The sequence below is a fragment of the Pithys albifrons genome, chromosome 2 (genome assembly GCF_047495875.1).
Source record: "Pithys albifrons albifrons isolate INPA30051 chromosome 2, PitAlb_v1, whole genome shotgun sequence".
Taxonomy (NCBI): domain Eukaryota; kingdom Metazoa; phylum Chordata; class Aves; order Passeriformes; family Thamnophilidae; genus Pithys; species Pithys albifrons.
The window spans coordinates 12,662,620-12,687,601 of NC_092459.1; the positions used below are offsets into that span (position 1 = coordinate 12,662,620).

Consider the following 24,982-nt stretch of genomic DNA (forward strand, 5'->3'; position numbering starts at 1 on the left):
AAAACTACCCTGGTGCTGTCTCCAGCAAATTGGGTAACACTTCTTCACTTCCCATCTGGCATTGTTTTGATCTGAAATTGCTATTTCCTTGGAAGGGGAATCAGGACTGGGAATAGGGATGTTTACTGCTGCTCTTTATTAATAAAGATACTTTATTGCTCTCTGTGTCTTGTATATTGGTGTTTAGTGAAGTGACACTCATGTGATCAGCTTGTTTGTAAGGAATGAAAGAGCTGAAAGTTTCCTCTTCTTTCAAGGAAATAACATCATATGGATATTTGTCATCTGATGTCAATAAGAGATTGCCCAGAGCTCATCCCTATGAAAGGCTGTGTCAGAACCAAGGGCAGCCGGCAGTAACCTGACTGCTGATTTGGTGCAGATGTCATGCCAGCAGATGAGATCTAATGGAACTGTTCTAACTGAAATCTCTGCAAAAGCTAAACTCATGAGTACTTGGAACTGTAAGTCATACAATAATCTCCTCAGCATTTTTGAGGATCTTTCCTCTTAAGCTTCTGGGTTTTTTTTTGTTAAAAGAACTTTGGGCTTTGCTCTGATGCTTTCCAGTTTTTCTGCTTGATTTTCTTTAGTTTTAGAAAAACAGAACTCTATACACCTAGTAGACCCATTAACCACCACACTTTTTAATTTTTTGTTTTATTTCAAGTCCTGTAGATACTCCCATCTTTGTCATTTACAAAAAAATAAATACTACCATAGTACCTCCTGCCTCTGAAATATTTTTGGTAAAACTGAATAAGGAAAATTTATATTGAAATCACTAGAAATTATTGGAAGTGCTAGGAAGATCATCCTGCTACAGCATCTGCATTTTGACTTTCAGGACCTAAAGATTGTTTTACTGTAACATTAGAGTCTTGAAAAGTAGTAGGTGAAGCTTGAGCAATTTTTCTTCAACTGCAGTCAAGAAGACTGAGGTCAATCTTGAAATAGACATAAGGGTAGTATTCTTGATTACTCAGTTGTAAGCCGGGGATGTCCATGCCAGGCTGGAAAAGGAAATAATACCACTTTAGTGCCAGTAAACGAACTGCTGCATAGTTCCAAGATACACGGGATGGCTTTTGTGCTCCTCTCCCACATTCACCACTGAGAATCTGGTCTTGTTTCAGGCTGCCTAATGTAATTAGCATGGAGAATTCATGCTTCATTGCTGTGTTATGGACTTGTAGCATTTTTGTGTGCTTCAGCTCTAGAGCTCATCTCTTTGTCCTCCCTTCATGCAGGAGGAATCTTGCGTGCTGGTTTTAGGCTGTTCTGAAGGCCTGATAGTTTATTTCTTACTTGAGCCTAAAATGTTTGTGCACTTAAGATACGGGGAAGGTGAAAGCTTAAGGCCCAGGTTATTTATGAATGACAGCCTTTTACAGGGGACAAAGGTGTCACAGGCCTAGCATTTTGTTCCAAATTAACTTTTCTTGTTTGTATTGATCTGGTTCTTTATAGAATACTTTAATCTGTTTACATAGAGGAACTGCCATAATTGAGCAGACCTATTTTGTTCTGGTAGCTGTAAACATCAGATGCTTCAACAGAAAATGTAAGCAATCTCTATGTATCTGCATCATAAATCTGAGTCTAACTGTTACTGTAATCCAGTCTGTAACAACCAGGGATTAGAGCTGCATCCAGGGCTCCTAGCCTTGCAAGCTGTGAGGAGATGGATGCTGTAGCCCCTGGACAGTGGTAGTGTTCATTGGGTTAAGCTGAGACAAGGTACAGCATGTGCACTTGCAGTCCAGATACATACATCCATTATACTTGCTGCTGCAACTTCATCCAGGTGTTTGAAGACCACATTTAGGACATCTCTCAGGCGTTTTATAGACTTCCTATTTGGCTGCAGCAGCATTGCTTGGAAATTCACTGGGAGGCCATACCTTGAAACACATCAACATACATGATCATCTGCTCTGCCCTTCTCCCTCCTGAGCCTCCAGGCATGCCAGCTGATGGTGTGTTGCAGAGACAATGCTTCCTCCTTACCAGAAAGCATTTTCTTTTTGAAGACAAAAGTCAACTAAAAAGTGTCTTTCTGTTTTCCCTTCCCTGTGAGTGCCCCCAAAGGACTGTGTTTCATCACATTTATGTCACCATTTTTGTGGACATCTATATTGTCTCCCATGAGGTCCTGGAATGAAGTGTAAAACGGGCACACCTTGAGAAACACAAACCAAGGTGTATAAGGGTCCCACCCACAAAGGAACTGCACCAGGAAGAGAGCTGTACATTTTGACTTTTATGGGAATCTCTGCCTGCACTCTGTGTTTACTCACCTCAGGACAGATTCAACAAAAACTCTCAAGGCCTTCACGTGAATCCAAGCCACAAATGCTTCACTGAAGTTCACTTTCAGCCAGCGCAGTAATGGGCCCTATGAGAACAGACACAACAGTGCTGTGATCCCCTCGCTGAGCAAAGCTGCTCCAATAGTTAACACACCACTGAGGCCCTCATGGGCTGCTGGGGCAGTTCCCAAGCACACTTGTGGTGGCTCACAAATGACCTTGGACAAATCATGTTATTTATCCCATGCCTCAGTTTTATCGGCTAAATGGAGCTCATAGGAGACCCTGAACCATGAAACCATTTCTGAGTGAGAGGTGCTTAGGCATGCTGGTAGCAAAGCCTGCCACTATGTGGACCATCATCTTGAGGTACTACTTACATATTGTTGTTTCTTATCAGAAGCTAATTTCATCAGTTCTTCCTTTTCACATTTCAGTTCCTTCTCATCATAATAAAATTCTCGAACCATGAACCTACAATTGAATGACACTTGCTCTCACAAGCTGTAGTCCAAGAAATATGCACACTCATTTCTTTTGCCTCTGGAGCAGCAGGTACAGGAAGGTGCTAGACATTTAACAAGTTAAAGTATGTGGAGGGTGGGAGTTGAAGTCACCACCAGAAAGACAGTTCCTGCTGTCAGTAGCATGAGAGCAGGAAGGACAATTCCAGGATCTGTGGTTTGATGCTTAAAGAACAGGATCATTGATTCTGCTTTCACAGCTGCATCCCACCCTGCCTTCTCAGGGGCTGTAGAGCCAGCAACAAGCAGTCATGAAGTCGTAAAAACCAGTGAAGAATTCAGTGTTCTGCACACAGAATAAGCCTCCCCTTATCATCTCTCACTAGCCTGCCTTGCCCAGCAATGATCGTTTCTTACCTGTTCTCCCTTGCTTTAGCCTTGAATTCATCCATCACTTTTCTAAATAGGGTCACAGTGAAGAGTCCTCCCTCTGCATCCTCAGCAATCATTCTGTGGGAGGGAAGTTCACCGCTGTGATTTTTCATGGCAAATCCCTCATGCCTTTTTTACCTTCCTCACCTTCCTCTTTTGCAGTTATTTTTATTTTAATTTATGATACTGAACACCCTGCTTTTTGAGAACTGTTGTGATTGAAACAGGGAACAAAGACTTTACTAGCACTGGCTATGCTATCTCCAACGTAAAACTCAACAAATTCAGCTCCTGAACCCACTGTAGTACACACATTCTACCTGCCTGATTTGTCTGTGTTTCGTGGTAACATTCCCCCACCTTTCCATGCCCTTGTGTTTTTGAGAGAGGCAATTGCAAACAGCTTGCTTCTTTCTCTGTGCTTTCCACTTTTTTCATTTCAGGTAATATCACTGACAGTTCTTTTGCCCTGGACTGGACCTCATGGTCTGCATGAGCTGAACAGTAGAAAATTTAAGGTGAAAGGATACGTTAATATGGCATTTGCTAATGCAAATGATAGTATGCTTATTTATTCTATTCTACAGCAGGAAACAATTAGAATGCAAATTTAGTGTTTGCTCTTTTTACAAAGTAGTTTCCATAAAGGTCTATGTGATTGTATGTGTTTGAATTATGACTTGATTACTGTAACAAATTGTGTTTTGCACAAAAAAAGCAAAGGCCCTGATTGAAAGCACAAAGAACTAGATTACTTGAAAATGGAACAATAAGATAATGGTAAAAAAATGATTTTTTTTTCTTTCATCTGTACTTCCCTTCAACAGAGTAATTTTTGGTTTCACTTGAAAATACGCTAACATTGAGCCTATGCATGAGACAAGTGATTCTTTCCAGGATCCAGCAATTTGGCTGAAATGTAGCAGGGATCTCTGAAACAAATGGAGCTTAATTTGGAACTTCACTTACTTGGTGGAGCGAGGCACTACCATATCTGAGAGGGATTCATAGGTCTTCTGCCACTGTACGTAGCTTGACCTTTGAGAAACACAAAAAAAAGCACAGTAAATAAGTATCATATACTGGAAAGCAAATGTGTGGATATAGGTAGTTAATTAAGTGTTACCATTTCAAAATCCTTCATAGATTTTTCTTTATTTATTTTTCTTGTCCCTTGCCAACACAGTGGTTTGGGAGCCAGCAGCCAGAAACAGCTGGCTTGTCGAAGCCCAGGTCTCTCAGTACCTGCTCCCAGAGCTACCTAACTGTCTAAAGCCTAAACAGAGGGATACCTTATGGCTTTGATTCCAGCATGATGGCTGGGGCGAGGACTGGAGGAGGTGTTTTGTTTTTTGGGGGGAGGACCTGGGAGGTGGTGAAAGGACAGTTTCACGGTCCTTCTTTTCTGCTGGTGTGCTACGCTTTTGTTCTCCATCCGCTTGGATGCCACCCGCCGCTTGCCAGGCCGGTGGCAGCACTGGGAGGGTCCTGGCTCACCCCTCCTACTCCGCACGTCCTGTGCTATTGTCCAGAGAGAACAATCACCACAGCCTGGATTCCCTATGGACTCATCGAGCGGACGGCATCATCTGCAGAGGAGTTTCTAACCACGCCCCTCCAGCGCTTTTGGATAAAGCACGGTGAGAGGGCCCTTCGCACTGCCCACGGAAAAGGCTCCAGCCCGTCCCTGCTGTCGCCATTCCCAGGGGAGCTCTGGAATCTGCACCTCTCCCTGCCCGTGTCTTTGCCTTGCCAGGGCCCGGCAGCGCCTCTGCTGTCGGTAACTACAACTGCACCGCAGGGACAGAGATTGGACTGGATGTGTTTGCAAGTTTTGGTTACGGTGTTGCTGTTTGTGTTCCGTTCTGGTTTTGGTTTTACATATTTATATTTGCAGTAAAGAACTACTCTCCTGTTTTCTACATTTTATGATTAAAGTCTTATAATTTCAAATGTTGTGGTGGCTTGAGGAGAGGGAGGCTCCTTTCCTAGTGCAGAAGGATTCCTTGCTTTCCTTGTTAGGTATCTTGGTTTCTTTTTAAACTGAGACATTAAGCTAGTGGCTTAGAGCAGAAGACCTGGAGTTCTTTGTGCAGGGTTATATCATTAAGATACATTAAGCCTTTCCTATCCTTTCCTCTCTTAATCACCAGCTGATGAGATGTTTCCCTCAATGCTACATCCTCAGTTTTCACTTTGGCTCTTGGAAGAGTTCACAGCAGGAAGCTGATGGTGGGAAGAATGTAGCTTTTGGGACATACTTCCAGGCTGCCATACAGTGTTCCATGCTTCAGGACCCCTGCACAAGCTGCCCTGATCCAGAGGTAGGTGTGCTACATCTGCTCTGTGCAGAACTGATCCAGTGCTAGACTGCAACCATGACAAGTGCCAGTACTGGAAGAAAGGGATCAAGGGGATAGCAAGACTTTGCCAAGTGAGAATTCTGTTTTTAGGGGGAATCTCAAAGAATGTGCAAGTAATAAACTCAACAAACTTATCTCAGAGAGCTTTTTGTAACCCGGTTTTCACATACAGAAAAGTGATGGTGCTGTATGTCTGCATTGGGACAGGGTTATATAGAGAGGAAAACTTTTGTGTAGGCTTCTGAGGAGGACATTGTGTAACTTCACAGCTGATGGCAGTGACAGTCATCCTGTGTGGGGGCACTTACAGATGCAGTGTATGGCTGCAGAGACTGTGAGCTGGACAAATCTAATTCCTTTTATAAATTGGCTATGCTCCAGTAAGAATCTGTTTTTCTTTTAGCTCATATTATTCCTATCAGAAGACTGATTGAGAACCCACTTGTAGCTATTAAAAACCTACATCTCAATTCTGTCCTGCTCCAGTTTGGAGCAGTCTCTGTCTCCTTTTGTGCCACACCACTCTTGACAGAAACTATTCCTTCTTCTTTGCTAACAGCTCCACCTATGTCCCAGCCACAGCACTGGTGAGCTGCTCGAACCTGACCCAGAATCGCACAGATCCGGTGCTTAGGCCTGAAACTCAACGCCACATCGAGCATCTGCGCACACACTATTGCCTTACTTTGGCACCACGACGAGCAGCGTGATAAGATACTCGGAATCCAGAACAAAGTCTTCTTTATGCACAATGTCTGCCAGGGTCCGGGTCAGCAGATTGCCCCTATGGTGAAGAAGACAAAGTTAAAATAACAGTAGCAGGAACTCAGCAGCAGCAGCAGCACACTGGAGGTGTTGTGCTGTGAGTAGAGTTGGTAACAGTGTATCTTGGGGTAGAAGAGGGCCAAGAATTAGGTGGCTAAAGGACATATCTACACTTCTGAAATGGCTATTTTGTTATTTTTACTGCAACTAAAAAGAATCAAAAAGCAATCAATACTAATGACAGAATATTGGTGACTAGCATGAGGCTAGTTTATGCCCTTTATGTGAAATTACACCATTCTGCTGCCATTGTTTCTACAGTAAGGGTGTAGATGCTCAGGAAGTGCACATCTGCTCCCAGTCATTGTCACTTCTTGCAGCAGACACCCGCTTTCTCAGGAGCTGAAATGCTTATGTGACAGGCTTCAGGCAGAGTAAGCCATGTCAGTACAGATCTGAGCCATCAAACCAACGTTGGCATACCTGGAAGCCATGGACAAGCACACTGAGATATCTCCTGCAGGAGAGCAAGGGCAGCAGTCTCATGCACAGGTGGGACCTGCAGGAGGTCTTCAGACCAAGCCCACTTGATCACATTAATTCCTAGGAGATGGAGATGGCCAGGGCTGACTGGGCATGGCTGGAAGGCACTAGGTGTGTATGAGAAGAAAGGAACTGCCCTTCCTGTCACTGGGCAGAAGTGAAGAAGGACCTAAACCAGTAGTTTCTAAATATTAATTAACTGGCCAGTAACTTATTAGGTGTTTGCTCAACCCAAGCTATCTGGCACTAGTAGACACAAGAGCTGTCAACATTTAAAGGTGAGAGGAAGATAGGCCTTGACCACGAGGTCTGTTCTTCTCCCTCATCATCTTGCTGGAGGCCTGGTCATCAGGCTGCCAGCCTGGCTGGCTGCAGTGTCAGGAGGGCAAGGACCTGTGTCCTGTGCCCAGATCCTGAGTACAGAACAGTGGCATATATGAGCATGGGTTGGGTAAGGGCTTGTACAGCATCCTCTAAGTTGCTTTAAATTTACTACTTACTGGATTTTACCATTCTCCCCAGTGATATCCTAGGAAAAAACCCAGGTAGCAGCACTGACATAGGTAAAGACCATAAGCAGATGCAGACAGGAGAGAGAACTTTTGGGAAGCCCAAACAGTGGGTTACCTGAACCAACAGAATGAAATACAGAAAAGAAAAATATAAGTGGGATGTTGGTGAGGTGAGGGAACAAGCAAGACAAAGGTGTTTCCTATGGGAGCTCTGCAAATGCTGTTCAGAACACAGGACACAACTCTGTCTGGCAAAGGAATCCATCAGCTGACACCACTCATTTCTGACTCCTTGAAGTCCCATTAGAAAAAACCAATGCATTTGGGTTTGGCTTTTTCCAAGACTGTCTACTCACGCTGCCAATAAAATCCTGTTAGGAACTGCACTCCCGTGAGCTGATTTTGAGACACACTCGTTACACCAGCTCTCCTATGACTGACTTTTGTTGTGTCTGTAGGTGCTCAGCATGTCCTAAAGCCAGAAAAGTTTTCCCACCAGAATGAATATGCATGATCCACTGCACAGCAATGAGTGTGGACTCACACTGTCTGTTCAGCCATGCAGCATCCCCAGTGCAAAATACTCACATGGTTTTTTTCTCCAGGTTTTGCAAATTTCCTTTAATGTTGTTGTAGGCAGCTGATCGGGCCTTTAGGTCTGTTTCTATCTGAGTCACTTGCTAAAACAAAGTGAAAAAAGTGAGTCAATGCAGTGGTTGAGGTCTTATTCTCACCTGTGTCCCACTACCACTGCACCTTAACACAAGGACACAGCTGTCAGCCCCCTAAAACCACTCAGATTGTGGCCAAGGGGGAGTCAGTGTCAGAGCTCCCCTGTGGCAAAGGCCTCTGCAAGATGGAGGATTCAGTCAGCTGTTGCTGTTTGTGTGCCAGAGCTGTACCTAAGGGGCGAGTTCATGGTTTCATTTGTTACCTAAATTGAACAACACATCACAACTTTCTGAATGAATTGACAGTATAAATAATTAATCCAGCCTGCAGGCATTTAATTTAATGTCAGACAAACAATTTCTCAAAAAAAAAAACTCTAAAAGGGAGAATAATATGGTATTGTAAAAAAAAAATTACAATGAAGGGGATTACAGTGTGGAAAACATATCCATGTACTCTAATAAATCTGATAAAGTGCCATATACTTACAGACTGGATAGATTTCAATATATTTATCATTATTATTGCAGTAGAAATTAAAATTATATCAACTGCTCCAGTATAAAATGTGTGCTTCTGAGCTTGTTCCTGACCAAACCAAAGACAAAGCTCCCACTGACTGCCATGGGAGGAGGGATCACAACCTGCCAAAAGACATGCTTCCCCATAGTGGCATCTTAAGATTTGAAGTGCAATTTACCTTTGCTAATGCTTCTGATATATTCTTCAGCGGCTGCTTTATGGGATATTTGGCCATGTCCCACTCAAACCGTGTCAAGTAGCTAATTAGGTCAACTGAAAATGCAAAGAGATGCATGAAAGCAGATAGTGTATCAGACAGCCAGTCAAAGTTTGGGTAGTAGTCCCCAGCTATAGCTTAGGCATAACTTTGATTAACTTTAGAGACAGGAGTGAACCAGAAGCACACCTCTGAATTCTTATAGAGATTTGATCTAGATCAAATCCACACAGATCACATGCACAATTTAATCATCTTTCTAAATATCCCCAAACTTAGAAGCTGAATCAGAAATCTTTACTGCTTTCACACCTAACAGTATAGAAAAAGGGTAAAATTATCTGTATCAGCAGGACACACCAATGTACAGCCATTCTTCTTCACTGTAGAAACAATCCTGTGTAATCTCAGACTTGATTTCTGTAATATGCCTGACTTTAATCCCAGCAAGAGCTATCAGAAAAACACTTAGTGGCCAGGACCAGCAGTAATAGCCAGGGTGGTTGAGAGTTTGATCAAAGGTATTAAGAGCACAGTAGGTGTCACTTCTCTAGGACTGTCAAGTGCTCACTGGAAATTAAACAAATTCAGGTGAGGTGAGGAATTCCTCATTGACTTTGTGCCCATAGGTCCCATCTCACACAAAGCTATAGGGTACTTATATAACTTGGTAAATCCAGTCACAGCATCCAACAACAGAAATTCACAGCAAGGCCCCATGCATGCAACCCTCAAAACAAGGCACCCTTGGGCCATGAGGTGATTCTTCCCAGAATCAAGGGAAGATGACACACACAGCATCCAGATCCTAGGACAGGATCATCCTGTTACGCTGCTTGAAGATCAAGGCTCCTTGATGTTAGGAAACAGTAAGGCTTAGTACATTACGGTACCAAATACAGAATTCTCCTCCAGCAGCTCAAGAAATCAAACAGCTCTTTGCCCGAATCCTGAGAACCCTTTGGATGCTGACACACCACTACAGTGTTCTTGCACAGCTTTATAGGATGAGGTAAAGTCATGCATCCTGCCACAACAAGCAGAGGAGCTGGCACTGCCCCCTTAAGGGTTAGGAAGGCAAGGGGAAGGCAGCAGGCACAAGGTCTTAAGGTCTAGACAAAGAGGCCAGAGGCACTGCCACCTGAAGGGTGGGTTTCCTTTCAGAGCAAAAGGGTAAATATGGAGAACATCTGGGAAGTTGCACTGAGACAGTAGGGAGAAAATAAGTTCAAAATAAGCCAAGTAAAAGGATATGCATACTGTGGCACTTCAGTGCTCTTTGCTGCCTTATCCAGGGAGCGAATTCAGTCCTATAGCAAGGTTTGAGCACAATTTCTTGTGGGCTGGACTTGGAGGTGAGCGGTAAACTTTATGAACCAAGATCATGAGAAGTAATGTGACAAATTGAGTAATTGCCACATTACCAGGCTGAGGGTACTACCCTGTTTTGTGTGATACTGAATACCCTTGGCAGGAGAGCACTATCCTTTCCATGGGCTTCTCTCACCCCACAACAGAGTCAGTTTACCCTATTAGATTTCCAAAGCATGGAAAGTCTTATGTTAGAAGGGAACAGGCTTCTTAGCAAGGGATAAACTGCCTGGAAGGCACAGAGAACTGACACAGTGGTGTTCTCCCCTTCTTCCTAAAACTACATCTTTGTCAGTGTACCCAACATCCAATGGACAGGAGCCACAAGGCAAAGATCCAACTCTTCCTGCTAATGTTACTCAGGAATGAACAAATTCTCCTGCATACAGAGGGTGCAGAAAAGAGGAAGAACTGCAGAAGGCAGGAAAAGCTATGGCACAGCTCCCTCATGCACTGTTCTCCATCAGTACTTGCTCATGGTCTCTCTGGGGACTTCAGCAACAAAGATAACACAGCATTTTCAGCACAGGGTACACAGCATAAGGCTTTCATTCTGCTGCCACTCTTCTAAGCTTGCATGCTTAGGCTTTGCTAAATTCAGTGGGGATGAAACCTGCAAAGAGTGCAGCATTACCAGGTTGTGCAGAGGAACACTGTATTCGCAGGTTCTTTAAAGACAGACTTACTTATAGCTGATGAATTATAGAAGTTCCCTGAAGAACTTCACATGCTCACATTCCTTGAATCTTGGCAGAATCCAGATGCTGGACAGTTAAACACGGCTTGAGTTTTCAGCCCAGTTTTTCAAGCTCACTCCTGAGCAGTGTTCTGGCACTGGCACAGGTTAGTTAAGCAGCCTGATCTTGGGGATGGCACAAACTACTGTCAACACACTAGCAGAGCTGAGCTTAAAATGCCTAGCAGTCCCACAGCCCTGGTGCTTGTGGAATGGCACCCCTCATTTATGGAAACTGTCAAGTCATTTCTAAAAGATTTCACATATCTGTCCACTCAGGAGAGACGATTCCTATCAGCTCACAGCTGCCAGGAACCCTACAGCCTGAATCTGTCATAACTCTAGTTTACACACCCATCTATAAGAGGCCATGTTGAACACTTTCCCTTCAAAATACTTAATTCTTCTAAATTGTTATGCTTCCCACTACACTTTGTTTTGCGCTCACTATAAAGAATGGAGTTATTCCACCACTTACCAAATTTTAAAATTCATTTGGATTTAACATTGCCATAAATGGAAGAGAATGTGGTATGGATCTTTGAAGAAAACCTTTACTTACATTTCATGTTTTTATTCTGTCATAAGAAAGAAAGCTTGCTTATGCTGTTATGATATAATTTTCTTTTTTACACAAACATACATTTCCCTCCATAAAAGAGATATTTCCATGTGGCTGCTTTCAACTGTTGCCCACAGGAAAACCCTGTGTGTGTATCTGCTCACATAACTAAAAGTGCTGTATTTTTTAGTATGTTGCATTTTTCTTCATACAAATATAACAAAAATTTAGACACAAGTCACCACCAAACTGGTATCAGGATTATATACAACTTAGCTAAAATCAGTGTAACTTAAAAGAAAGTTTGAGTTGGGATGGTCTAATAGTCTGAAACAGGACCATGCAGCAAGAAATCATTTCTTATAATTTTGTTTCTGATTTTATAACCTCAAGGAAGTCCTTGAGTTCACAAACTCAAGGATGTCCAAAAGGACTTCAGAGTCCTTTTGCTAATCAAAAAGGAAGGAGGAGGAAAAATTGGTGCAGCAAAGTTGCTGCTTCTTATGAAGACTGACACTGGAACATGCTAGGGAAATCCTCATATACTAAAGCTGACTTCATTTTTTAAGATGCAGTCAATAATGTTGGGAAGGTCAATGTCCTAATTTAACATGATTTGTTTGGATGACCAAACCCAGACAGAGGAGAGAAATTAGTAACAGACAGTAATTTCCATTTCTTTCTAATAAAACATATGTGAGCTGATAGCAAAGCAAAATGGTGTAAAAAGGAGAAACAGGAAATTAATGAAACTTGTTGTTTCTCAAGTCATAGGGATATCGTGATCAAGCTACGAGGTTGTTACTTGAGAAATCCATCGTAACCTGATCACTGTATCTCTACAACCAGATCAAGACTTGTGTCTACCACTAATACACACAAATGCATGCAAGTAACAACACCACAATCATCAGTCCTCCACATACTTTTGAGACATTTCATTTTATCCTTTAGCCCTGAAACACAGTAAGTGGGATTATTGTATTTCTTAAACAGTTGCATTCATCACGTCAATTTTACGTCATGCAAGGACATTTCTAAAAGAACGTCCTCCCCATCCTCTACCCATACAGATCTGTAGAACAACACTGCAGACAGTCAGAGGGTGAAGGACTGTGCACTTTTAATTTATTCATTCTACAAGTTTGTAATTAGCATGTGTAACACATACAATTTTGTTGTACTTTTTCTGGATAGCTGGGGAATGCAAATCAGTAACAGATCACTGACAGATGTCACACAGCCATACAGAATGAGATTTGGGTGCCCATAAGGGATCAAGCCCAGGCAGGGCACGGAAATGTGCTAGGTCACTTTAGGAGTGAAGGAGGATGTCTCCCAATTTCCTTTTCACTCCAAAGTTAGCTTCTGCTAACTTTGAGAAAAATAGGAGCAGACTAGATTAGTTCTTATAAAATGTTGTTGATGGCCATCCTTTCTGAAATGTCAATTCTACATATTCATATTCTGAAGCAAATAAAGGCAGCATCAATGCGTAGCCCCCCCACCCCCCACATTCATAGGACCCACCTCCATTGGCCAGAAGATTTTCTTGGACTTTATCTTTTGAGTCCTCCATAACTTCTCCTATGTACTGGGCTATTTTCTTTATTATGCTTAAGTGTAACAAGAGAAACTTTGTTAGTGAAGAAAGAAAATTATTATAAAACAGTTATCACAATGATCTGATAAACAGAGATGCCCAAACAAAACACCTGGAGCAAGGCAGGTTAATTTGCAATTCAAATTATGATAAACAATCTATGACAAATTGCAGAACTAAATGTCTTATCTCTTTAATACATTGATGTCTACAAAAACATAGGTATTTTCATTTACCCAGTGCTCTAGACTTCCAGAAGATCAAGGCTCAGTCTTCTGTTCACTCATCATACTCATAGGAGAAACCAGAAGGCAAGAAACCCATATTTAAAACCCCAAAGGTGATGAAGGAACAGAAGGCTACACAGAGACAACATGGAGCAAAAATCCATTCCACAGGATGTTAAAGATACTCCTAGGGCTTGCTGAGAGAAGGTTTTTATAAAATACTAGCGGGTAAATGGCAGTGTTCTCTTGTTTGACAGGGAGAATTTCCTTCTTCTTCTTTAGGTAACTCTTTGTCTCTTCTCTTTAGCACAGTTCTCCCATTTTGTATGGGAGAATTAGATTCAAATTCGTCTGCCCGATTCAGAGTAGTGATTTGAACAGAGCTCCTCCTGGAGAATATTGTCCCCACACAGTTACTTATTCTTTGCTTATTTAAAACAATGGATTGATCATGTCCCTCCAGCAGTAGATTCCCTCTGTCTCTAACCAAAGTGCCTGTCTCACACAAGCTAAGAGACTTTACAATTGTTCAAGTATGCTTCTGCACTCAGAGATATTCACAGACTTTGGCCTTCAGTTCCCTAAGTGATCCAGGTTGACTACACTTTGTGAAAAAAAGCAGCAGCTACAAAGTAACTGCCTGATCACAAAACCAGCAGAGACATGAAATGACCATAATCCCTGGCATAGTGGATAGGCAGTGTAATGGCAGCCTTCTTATCCCTTTCTTTCCCTACTGAGTGGAGACTACTACAACTTCAGAAGAGCTGGAGACTGAAAGGGCACCTACAGAGTTTAGACAATGTATCTTGTGACATCCTGTGGTTTTCAAGAGCTCAGGAAAGGGACTTTGGGCCAGGTATAGATATCAGGAAAACAGCAGAGAAAAGGATTTCTTTCATGTGCTGCAAAGCAGTTACATCTATCTCTAATCCTGTGAAAAAACTTACAGTCTTAGGAAAGGTTTTCCAGTCCTGTGACAGGGAGGAAAAATCTGAGATTGCAAATGCTGCCAAGAATGAAGTAGTTAGAATTTGTGGTGTTTGGAACTATTGAGTCTGAAGAAGAGAAGATCTTATTGCAACCTTTCAGTATATAAAGGGGGCTTATAAGAAAGTTGGAGAAAGGCTTTTTACGAGCACCAGCAGTAACAGGACAAGAGGCTACAGTTTTAAATTAGAATAGATTTAGCCTGGACACAAAGGAAGAAATTCTTTATTGGAGGGTGATGAGGCACTGAAACAGGTTGCACAGAGAAGCTGTGGATGCCCCATCACTGGAAGCATTTAAGGCCAGATTGGATGGCATTTTGAGCAACCTGGTCTAGTGGAAGGTGTCCCTGCCCATGGCAGGGCAGTTTGAACTAGGTGATCTTTAAAGAACCCTTCCAACCCATACCATTCTTCTCATGACGCTGAACAGACGCAGTTCAGAGCTCCTGAAGGAGGAATCTACACCATTGTGCTCCAGTTCTCATCCCTCTCACAGAGCTGCTGCAGTTTTTTACTATCTGGCTACAGCCCCTTAGGTACCCGGTACCAGCTGAGGGTTGCTGGAGTACAGTACGTGTTGCCCACACTCAAGCTGGGGGGAGTTTGAGGTATCCAGACAGAGGTTCCCTGTCAGTTGTGGCACTTCTGAAAATTTCAGCTTGTAGATACAGCTGGTTTTTGTCTCCTTCATGATGCTCAGGGAACGCAAAGGAATTTGGAACAAGACAATAGTTATAAGACCTGTATAGTAGGAGCCTAAAGATATTATGGAAAAAGCAGTCCACAGGGAAGTGCATAAACCAGGAGCTTTTCCAATGTTATTTTTGTTACTGTTTCATTGAGTACAGCTGGCAGCTACCCTGACAGGTGAAAGACTGTTAGCCCTGGCCTCTCTGTATAGGTATAGACAGTGGAACAGGTGTGTGCTCTTATGCACCTGACAGTCCCATCCGCCCAGGCAAGGCTTAGCTCCCTTCCTGCCCACACATCCCGTGGTCCCTGCAGCAGGATAAACCACAATGCATGGAATGCATTGGGCCAGAAAAATATTCTCCAGTCCTGCCTTAGTCTCTGTGCCTTGCCTTGCATCCTGTGAAATGCAGGTGGGATTCACTCATCCAGAACATCTCCCATGCAAAGACAGAACACACACTCTGCACACCACTGATGGCTGACGCAAGTAAGAGGAATCAGACCCCCGCTGGAGCCCCACTGATTATACTGACTTCCAACAGTAAGCAGCTTTCATAGCCAACCCTTGAAACTCTGCCTTTAGATGAGATGAATCCCACCTTGAGCAAATATCATGATCAAATGATGCATTATAAAAGGAGAGGATATCAGCTAAACTGCCTCAAGAAGCAGCCATAAAACCCCATGAAGATAATAATTCCATTTAACCTATTATTATGTCTTGAAAGACTCACATTTTGTTTCTGCAACTGCTGCAATGTCATTACCCTCCAAAAAAGCAAACAAACAAAAAAAAGTCTTAACAGTCTTTAAGTGATACTGAAAATGAAAGGGTGCTACCAGCCAGACCTCCAAAACACTACAGGGAGCAGAAGTCCTGCAATCTGAGGCCACTGCCAAATGCGCTGCTGACCAAGGACCAGGGAGAACCTCCAGTTAAGAGTGAACCAGGGGACTGTCAATATGAGAGAGCTCCATGCTACCACAGGGTGACATGGAAAAACACTCTTCCTCTCTGCGTAAATAAATAATAAAAGTATGTGGAAACAATAGCTCCTGCAAGCTCTTGCCCCTTCTCTGCTGTCCTGGCAGGAGGCAGCACTGACAGGTTTGCACTGCCTGGCTTTACTGGCAGCTGTGTTTATCCAGCAACAGTTCAGCAGGCAGCTCTTTCAGAGGAGCAGGAACATAAATGCTTAGGTCATCTGAACAGCCTTGTAACCCTCTGGATCCCACTTACCTCAATCAAGTGTGAGTGCTTGGCATTTTAACCCTTGAATCACAATTTAGACATAAAACCTTAGGCATTTATTTAATGTAAAATGCTTGTGTATGTCCTCGTGGGACTCAATCTGCTAATACATTTGATTATTCTGTTGTGTTGAATCCGTGTTGAGTATCCTCTGTTACTAATCTAATGCATTATCCTTATTTTTCAACACATCCTTATTTATAAATCTTGTTGATCCTTCTTGGTTTCCTATCTTAATAGGTAAATGGGACAAATATGAAGAGTCCTAGCCTTGGCAGATTACAGTGGAAGGGCCTCACTGATGGCTTTGCTTGGTGCCTATATTACATGCTAAGTTAAGAGTCATTAGTGGCATTAAAGAAAAAAATAGCAGACTACAGTGGCATTCAGCTTGAACAAGGTGCTGCAAGGTGCTGGCAAGTTAAGACAAAGATAACAGGGGGAGTCTGTGAGCCCAGGGAGCTCCTACTGACATTTCACTTACCACTGCCCATGATCTTACATGGATTCTGCAGTTGGCTTTTCAGAAGCTCTAATTCTTCACAAAACTGGGAATTAGTTAAGCTCTTCTGAAAAATCAATTCTGGGTGATTTTTGGCAGCCCTCAAACTCAGATCACACTGTTGCTTGCCTATCTGATACCCTGACTAGAGACCTTCCATTAGAACAGTTAGCAGGTATTGACACAGTCTCTTCCCAGATTTACGCCTATTCCTCAAGAATCTCTGAAGGATTAACAAGAGGCCTGAACATGTTTACCAAGAATAAGGGGCAGTATTTTTGGAAGAGTCACTATGGAGATGGTCTTCTTGATTAATTGTTCTGTCCTGCTAAAAATCCTGGAAAAGAAATATGCTTCAGTTTTAGGTCATCCTGTGAGGCACAGGGTGTTGGACTCAATGATCCTTATGGGTCTCTTCCAACCAGAGATATGAAACATATTCTACGATTCTAAAATCATCAAGGTTGTGTGCAATCCAGAGTGATCAAATGCAATCATCTTAGTACTGACCTCATGTCACACCAGTAGAGTTAAAACAAAAACAATTCTATGGAGAAATATGTTCTAGCAGACCTACATTCACCTAACAGCCTACCCTAGATGTAGAGTTTATTCAGGGCTTCTGTATGTGTTTGCAACTGTCAGGCAAAAATCTATGAAAGGATTGAGTATATTTAGATAAGTAAATACTTATCAGTCCAGACTGGGGAAAAAAAGGCTGAAACCCCCAGAGCTAACCCATGCCTCTGTGACCAAATACATCTGTTCACAATTGTATGCTTCCAAAGCAAAGAGCAGAACAAACCAGAAAACCCCAGCAGCTTATACTTGCATTGCCTCAAAGTCTACTTTGTGCCATGAAGTATCTTACAACCTGGCATTTTCTCAGCTTTCTTTGTACACCCAGGTCAGTATGGTCCAAAGAGCAAACTTGGCAAGGGTCAGCAAGGAGATCATGTGAGTCTTTGCTTGAGTAGGTTTGATACAATGTGAGTAAATATTCTGTTTTTCAAGTTGTTCAAAAGCTTGAGAGGGAGAGATTTGGACTTCATTCAAAATAACTTAATCCTTAGAACTCCCATATCTGTATGAAACAGGACAGAAGGCTCAACAGAAATATTCAGTGAAAACAAGGTCAGGAAGGACTTCAGATTCTCTAAATGCTGGTTTATTAAGTTTCTGGATGGGGGAAAGGATGTTCTTAAAAACCAAATAAAAACCTCCACTTTTTAAAGCAGTTTTCTTTTGAGAAACAGCTTCCCCAGCACTGCCACTCAAATGGCTGTGCAGACAAAACTATCATGGACTTGATTCAGCTAAGTTGTAAGGAATGATCATTTCTTTGTGATGACCTCACGACAATCAACACAAGGGTTAAACAAAGCATATTGACTTCAGTCCATTTGTAGTCCAGGCTGAACTGAGTCAGACTGAGGTGAACACAAGGACATACCATCCCATAAAAACAATGTCTGTTTCTCACTTGTAGGTAGTAAATAAGGTCTATTTTACCTTTCAGCAAAGCTATCAAGTTTTCCCAACTCATCTGACAGACCAACAAGAGCATCCAGTGTCCCCACCTGTGCAAAAGATGAGAAGTAGGTGAAAGATGCACAACTCTGTCTAAGGCTTCTGTTGGCACAGCCTTAAGGAGACTGACTTGTGCTTAACACTTGTGAATTTAATAGTTTGGCTGAACTTTATTTACTTTGTGGAAAATAGTAGCAATTCCTTTACCCAAGACCTAGGGCAGAAAAAGCCTTTTCCAATAAAGGAAAAAAAGTATGTGTAGTCTCAAGATCACACATCACTGTCTTCCTGTTTTCATTTCATCCTGTATCATTAAGCTGCATAGAATAGTCATTAACCTCATAAAACAGTGACTAGAAATGCACACAAATAATGCACACATACAAACAAATCAGATGTACTGAAATGAGAGAAGCAACACTTATTCAAAAGGGGGTCTCTCTCTGAGTTCTTTGGTATTATCAAAGATTAAGTCTCTCACAAAGCCACTTCTGGCCAAAATCTGCTTTTTCTATGACTTTGTCACAGTCATAACCCCATATTTATGGTATTGCAGTATATTGTTAAACCTCTTCTTGTAATGTTGCCAGCTCAACATTATGAAGGGAGAAGAACCAAATTTTATGTAGAACAAATAGCAGAATATGAATAAGTGTCTTTAGATACTCCAAATGCTTTATTTCCTTTAGCACAAGCAGACTTACACAACCACTGGGTGGGTAAGGTCCATAGATGGTAAAAATCATAGCAATCTCAGGTGTACATGCAAAAAGCAACATTCCCAATCTGAAACATTTGTGTGATAATTCAGCAGGCTATTACTTGAGAACAGGCCATGCTCCCCTGTTACTTTCATCCTTATGTAATTGGAACAGCTCAGGTTATAACTGTTAACAGTCTGTTTGGGTTAAGGCAGATTCTGGATGCACTAAGAGTAGCACTGTTAAGTGATGGGTGACAACAACTCCCTGAGGAATCAAATTCTACATCTATGGTAGCTCTATTGACTTTAATGCAGCATATTTTGATTTTTTCATAGCCACCATTGAAAATAAAAGGGCAGATCTCATAAAATAATTTGAAAAATCATGGATTAATACTTTTTGTACTTATATGATATTATGAAGCTGGATAAGCAGCTGAATAAACACACACATCCATTTTTCATGGGGAAATGTGCATTGTAGCACTGTTGCCTCTGTCAGAAGTCTTATGCCATGGTTCTAGAGAGCTATTCCCTTTGCATTAACAACTGATGATGCAGAGTGCTGCATGACTTTCATAACTAGAAGTAAATTGTACAAGGACTGCAAGAGATTAGTTATTTAACTTATTTTCAATCCTGACACATGTACTCCTCCAGTGTGAAGGTCAGATTCAAGAACAATGACTTATTTCTTTCTGATCAATTTTCAGTTGACTGAACACAGCTCATTCCCCAACCACAGTCTTCTACTCTCTGTATATTATTGTAAAAGATAAATCCCATATTTATGTCAAAGGATAAATCCCACAGTTATTCCAAAAGTCTTTAGCCCTGGCTAAAGCTGCTCTATTGTCCATACACAAACCCCTTCCTCACTTACCTTTAAGTCTGGAATATGGAATTTGCTGTTGCTGGACAGGTTGGATTTGGATGTCACTGTGTTCATTCTTTCCCATGCCTGCAGATTTGTTTTATCTCCTGGGGCAGAAATTAGCCAGAACTCTGACATGATCTAATATTTTCCCTTCCACTCCTGGTCGCTGTAGAAACTCAAAGCAGGTAAGTGGCTAAAAAAGCACCGCACAAAATGTGCTCTTCCCTAAGAACAGAAAAGAGTTAGAACAGATCACTGATTACTTTTTTTTCTCAGAAACACCAGGAGAGTGAGTCAGTCCTATGTCTTGGGCTGAAGTGGAACATGACCTTCCCCAGAATGTCACGGAAAAAGTGTGGCTGTTTCTTCTTTCTCAGGGTTGTTCCATCCAGTTTCTGAACAAAGAAATAAAGCTTCCTCCTCCCCTTTACCCTCCCAGCCTCTTCCATTTGCCTTCCACTGTAAGTCCAATCTCCACTGGGGAGTCCAGGAGCTTCACCAAACCACACAAATGTAATAAAGCGTTTTAGCTTGATAAATATTAATTCTCAAATTGTTGGACACTTCTAGGGAAAACTGAAAGCAAGACTTCTGCTGAACATAAAGGCTGCAAAAGATGCCACTGGCAAGAACAGAATATTGCTGTCCCCACTGTTTTTCCTTCCCAGACTCGATAGGAAGGAGCTGGAGGGAGGTAAGTCCTGGTGTACAGAAACAGTATCGTCAGAACAACATAGAACAGCCGTGAGAATCCGGGGAAGACAATTATTGCGATGTGAAACGAACAGATGAGGTCAGGAGAGTGAGTAGCAGGCACCGCACGGCAATCCCCGTCCCTCCCAAGGGCTCCCCCGGAGCACCCCGACACACGCCCTCGCTCTCCGGTGCCCGGGACGGGGCAGGTGTGGCATTGCCCGTCGGCACCGAGCGCTGCCCTTGTGGGTGTGGGGGATGTGGGGCTGCCGGGTCCCTGCCCGCTGCCTCACCTGCCCGCGCAGCTCCCTGTGCCCGCCGCTCTCGGCTGCTCCCGGCGGGGCGGGCACCGACACGCTCGGAGGCGGCCGGGGCAGGGTCGGGGCGGAGCGGAGCGGCCGCTGGGTCCACGGGTGGGTGCGGTGGGGTCAGAGCTCCCTCCCAGAGCACGGTGGGTGCTGTGTTTGGTGCTCTGTCACAGCTCTGACTCCGGCAGCTTTGCGTCTTTTTGCTGTTTTTCAAAGTGGTACAAATCATGAAGAGGCCATTTGCTTTTATTAAACACTGCCTCTAGGAAGTCTGAAGGTTTTGGAATAATTAAAGAAACTTCTAGGAAACTCTTGTTTCTGGGACTTCTCTGGGAACTTTATTTAACAAATATACGGTGCAGGAGGAGTCTGTGAGGTAGTGATGTTCTCACCCCTAGTAATGATTCTTCCTTCAGATATAGCTGTGCCTTTTAGCCCTTACCAAGTCTTGAGCCTGTGTTATGTTGCCTTAAGACACTGGGAGTGTTTCATATGTTGTGTGGAGCAATTTTCTCGAGAGCCGTCTAATGCAGCCTTGTTCTGAAGGAAGCAAGTGTCCTAACACTCATACCTGCCTCTGACAGGCATCTCTGCAAGTAGGAAGCAAACCTCCTCACAGGGGGTTATCCAGTTCTCATCTTATCCTCCAACGGAGTGGTCTAAATCCCTATGCAGTCATATAGCATTTAGGTAATCTCTCCTATTACTAGGGGCTTAATTTCTTCAAAAGACAGTGCATTTTTTTCATGTTTCTGTGTATCAAATGTAAATGAAGCCCCACAAGAAATTAAACTGAAGGATGCTCTTGGTTTTCCACATGACTCTGTTGTAAACAGAGAGATGCTGGGGCCAGACAGGTCTAGCCATGCCCAGAAGCAGAGCTCTTGACATTTCCAAGAACCTTAAATGAAGACCTCTAATGAGTTTAAGTATCTTCAGCACTAGGTAGAAGTATCTGATCCAAGACATGCTGAATCATTGCATGTAAATCATGCTTTAGGTAGCTAACATGCAGGTCAAGGTCTTAGGCTCTAAATTTATAGACTCTAGATTAGCCAATGATTCATCTTCCTTTGCTTCTCTTTAACACTTTTAGTGATATATAAAAAAGCAATACCTGTGTGGAGGGGAATCTACTGAAAGCTCTCCAAAAAAAGACACTGAGATGTATATCTGAAATAACCACTCCAGGGGTGGCTTTTAGGGTTTATTCTTTTTCCTTTCTCGGCTAATTAAACATTTAGTGCTTGCTATGATTCTAATTCTTCTCAATCCTAGTGTCCCCTAGGGAACAACAAAGGGCTTTCCAGAAAGCCAAAAAATTCCCAAAAAAGAACATATAGATGTATGAAATAGTATTCATAGAAACTGTGATTATTGTCTTATCTTCCTTTTTTGTTTCTTTAGACTATACATTTTAATAATGAAAACAGTATTAACTGATGTTTGAGTATGTACGTTATATATCTACCCACAGACTAGTGGTCTGAAAGGTACAGTAAACCTCGTCACCTGGATTCAGGGCAGTTCTTTCCCACCTCAAACCAAGTAGAGTCTTCACTGGATCCTTGCTGCAGTCTCAAGCCATGGAAACGCTCTGCATGATTCATTTTAGATGTGTTACATTCCCATAAGCTTCTTAAATTTAGCACTGTGTAAGCTGACACTAGTCTTAACAGATGAGAAATGTTTCTTGCTGCAGTGGTGTTAGATTTTGGGGATGCTTCTGTACACATATATGTTATAACAAATAAGGTAAATAAGGTAAAATCCAAGCTAAGGGTTGTTGGATTTCTGGATTCTAGAATATATGCTAGTTCCTTTCTAAACACTTTTGATAGCAGCAATGCAACTTTTCTTTTTTTTTTTCATATGGAGACATTTTTTTCATTACTATACTAAAGTCAAAAATATTATGCTAATTATTGTTTTAATAGAAAATTATCAATTAGACACAATGTTAATGCCTAAGCAATGTCCTGTTGAATGTTTTCTATTATAATATTTTCTGGTTTTATTGCAACTTTTTAATCTTTATTTTTTACCCCATTACATATGTTTTAGGCTGGATGAAGCAGCAGTGGAGGGGGAGGAGCATGCAGCACCACATGCTGTGGGACAAGGAGAGTGTTCTGCAGTCTGGTGGTAACACAGCTCTGACAGCTCATGTCTCCCCTGCCATTTCCTCAGATGGCCCTGCATGTGGTGCCATGTGATCTCAGAGCTGTCTAATTCCCTTATGATCATCACGTGTCTCTCTGTTCTCTTTGATCCATCAACGCAATGAACTTCTCTGTGACTCTGCCTCTCTCTGTATTTAGGAGTTCTTCAGATGTTACACTGAGGAGCAAAACTCTGCCTCCAAAAAGTCATTAAGAGTCCTGAAATACCCTGCTTGAAGTATTTCCCAAGACACCCTTCTCAAACAGATAACCAAAAGTAATTACCTAGACAATTATGAACTGATACTAGTGGAAAAGCTCGTTTTATGCTTGCAAAACAGCAGCCATAGAGCTGTAGTTTTCTTAAAACAAATGATACAGCTATTATGAGCATTACTTGTTTAGTCTCCTAGTAATGTGTGGGGTGTTCTCCCCTCTGCTTAAAAAGAATCTTTTAAATCCTACTTTCCAACCCTGTGTGTTTTGTTATTATTGCAGCAATATATTTAAAATTATAGTCTAAGAGAAGGACCTCCTAAATAATTTGATAATGGGTAACACAGTATTATTTAAATTAAAACATTTTTCTGTGTACCTTTAATATTGGTGCACAAACTACTTATCATAATTTCTTAGCTGTGTAATTATTTCTTAATCATGTTAAACAATATTGGAATACTGACTATTTACTGTGTATGTGAATTGCAGCAGAACCTTCTTGAAGAACTGCTTTTATATACTGAACATGAAATGTGAATGTACCTGACAGCTTGTCCTTAACATAATCCTACGTATGTACATACTGCAGGTGCACTGTCTACTTGTCATTAAAATCAGGAAAGGTAACATTCAGTTTGATTATCACCACTATTCACAACACTGCACCACCATGTCCACTACCAGTACTGCACAAAGCAAATTCTGACACTAGGAAAAGAAAGAAAAAATAAGTAATATGATTTGCTCTTTGCTGAAAGCATCCTGTATGTCTCCTATTTGTAGTCAGTTCACCTATCTGCTCAGGTATATTCATTTGAATGAAAAATCTAGAAGTACATCATTACTACATGCAACAAAAATTAACTACATTCTTTTTAAACTCTGTAGTAACAGGCAGATTTGACTGCTCTTAAGTTATCTGGATTAAAATTTTAATGGTTCACATACTAGTTGATCTTTTCCCCTTCAATTTTCTAAATGAATGACTGGCCAGGCTAGAATTTATCAACTTTATATGAAAACTAAATTTGACTGAAAAGAAAAAAAAAATAATTTTAAGACACTTGAAGTAAAACATCTCTGGGTTCTGCCCTTCTTTGTTTGCACTGCAGTCAGTTAAATATATCTAAGGAATGGACAAGAGATTCAGGAATCCTCAGGCAGTCTCAGCTAAAAAAAGTCACATAATTCTCCTGACAGTAACAATCTCTCCAGTGTTGTACCTCTAGCAATACTTTGTAGGTTCAGACCTCCCAACTCTGCCAAATGCCTTTTGAGATGCCCTGGAGCATCCTATCGGGCTTTCAGCTGCTGTTCCAGGGTAACAGTGGCCTTCTGCACATCTCAAGTCACACCAACCAATCCCCTGTGGATGTCTGGGATTCCTCAGCACATTCTGAATTAGTGGACAAGTGAATTCAGCTTTAAATATTTATTTACAGTAGAACCTAGACATGATGGAGCTCACCCACAGAAGACACCCAGTGGCTGCTGCGCTACGTCACTCCTCACGCTTTATTAACTTTATTTACCAGGGAAGAGATTCAGCTGCCCCAGATGGTTTTTTTTCCTTCTTTAAACAGCAATACTACAAAGCAACAAAAACGCGTGGGTTTGTGGAAGGTTCTGATCAGCCACATCCTGGATTCACTGGGTAACAGACACGGTTTGCCACAGGGGGAGAAAACTCACCTTCTCCCCCAAGGCTGCCAAACAACTCCAGCCTTCCTGATTTGCCATGAAGACCATC

The 24,982-nt window shown here is 42.0% G+C and overlaps 1 protein-coding gene across 1 annotated transcript; it reads right to left on the reverse strand.

The window, feature by feature from the left end:
- Positions 1–644: 644 nt before the first annotated feature.
- On the reverse strand, positions 645–20,915 carry ATP6V1C2 (ATPase H+ transporting V1 subunit C2). The gene is made up of 13 exons (XM_071548343.1): positions 20,837–20,915; positions 19,857–20,075; positions 18,253–18,320; positions 13,002–13,087; positions 8,764–8,858; positions 7,980–8,071; positions 6,257–6,355; positions 4,178–4,246; positions 3,194–3,286; positions 2,693–2,786; positions 2,301–2,398; positions 1,775–1,904; positions 645–1,013 (listed from the first exon to the last, which is right to left on the reverse strand). The coding sequence occupies exons 2-13, from the start codon at positions 19,983–19,985 to the stop codon at positions 918–920; spliced, it is 1,149 nt and encodes a 382-aa protein (XP_071404444.1). The 5' UTR covers positions 19,986–20,075; positions 20,837–20,915; the 3' UTR covers positions 645–917.
- Positions 20,916–24,982: the final 4,067 nt, after the last annotated feature.

Bases quoted from the DNA above. Each gene is read 5' to 3' on its own strand.
- ATP6V1C2 (XM_071548343.1), bottom strand. From the start codon at position 19,985: ATGTCAGAGTTCTGGCTAATTTCTGCCCCAGGAGATAAAACAAATCTG. The intron at 8,072-8,763 runs GTAAATTGCACT...ACTTTGTTTTAG, and splicing joins TATCAGAAGCATTAGCAAAG to CAAGTGACTCAGATAGAAAC. The intron at 1,014-1,774 runs GTATGTATCTGG...TTCCTTTTCCAG, and splicing joins CAGCAGCAAGTATAATGGAT to CCTGGCATGGACATCCCCGG.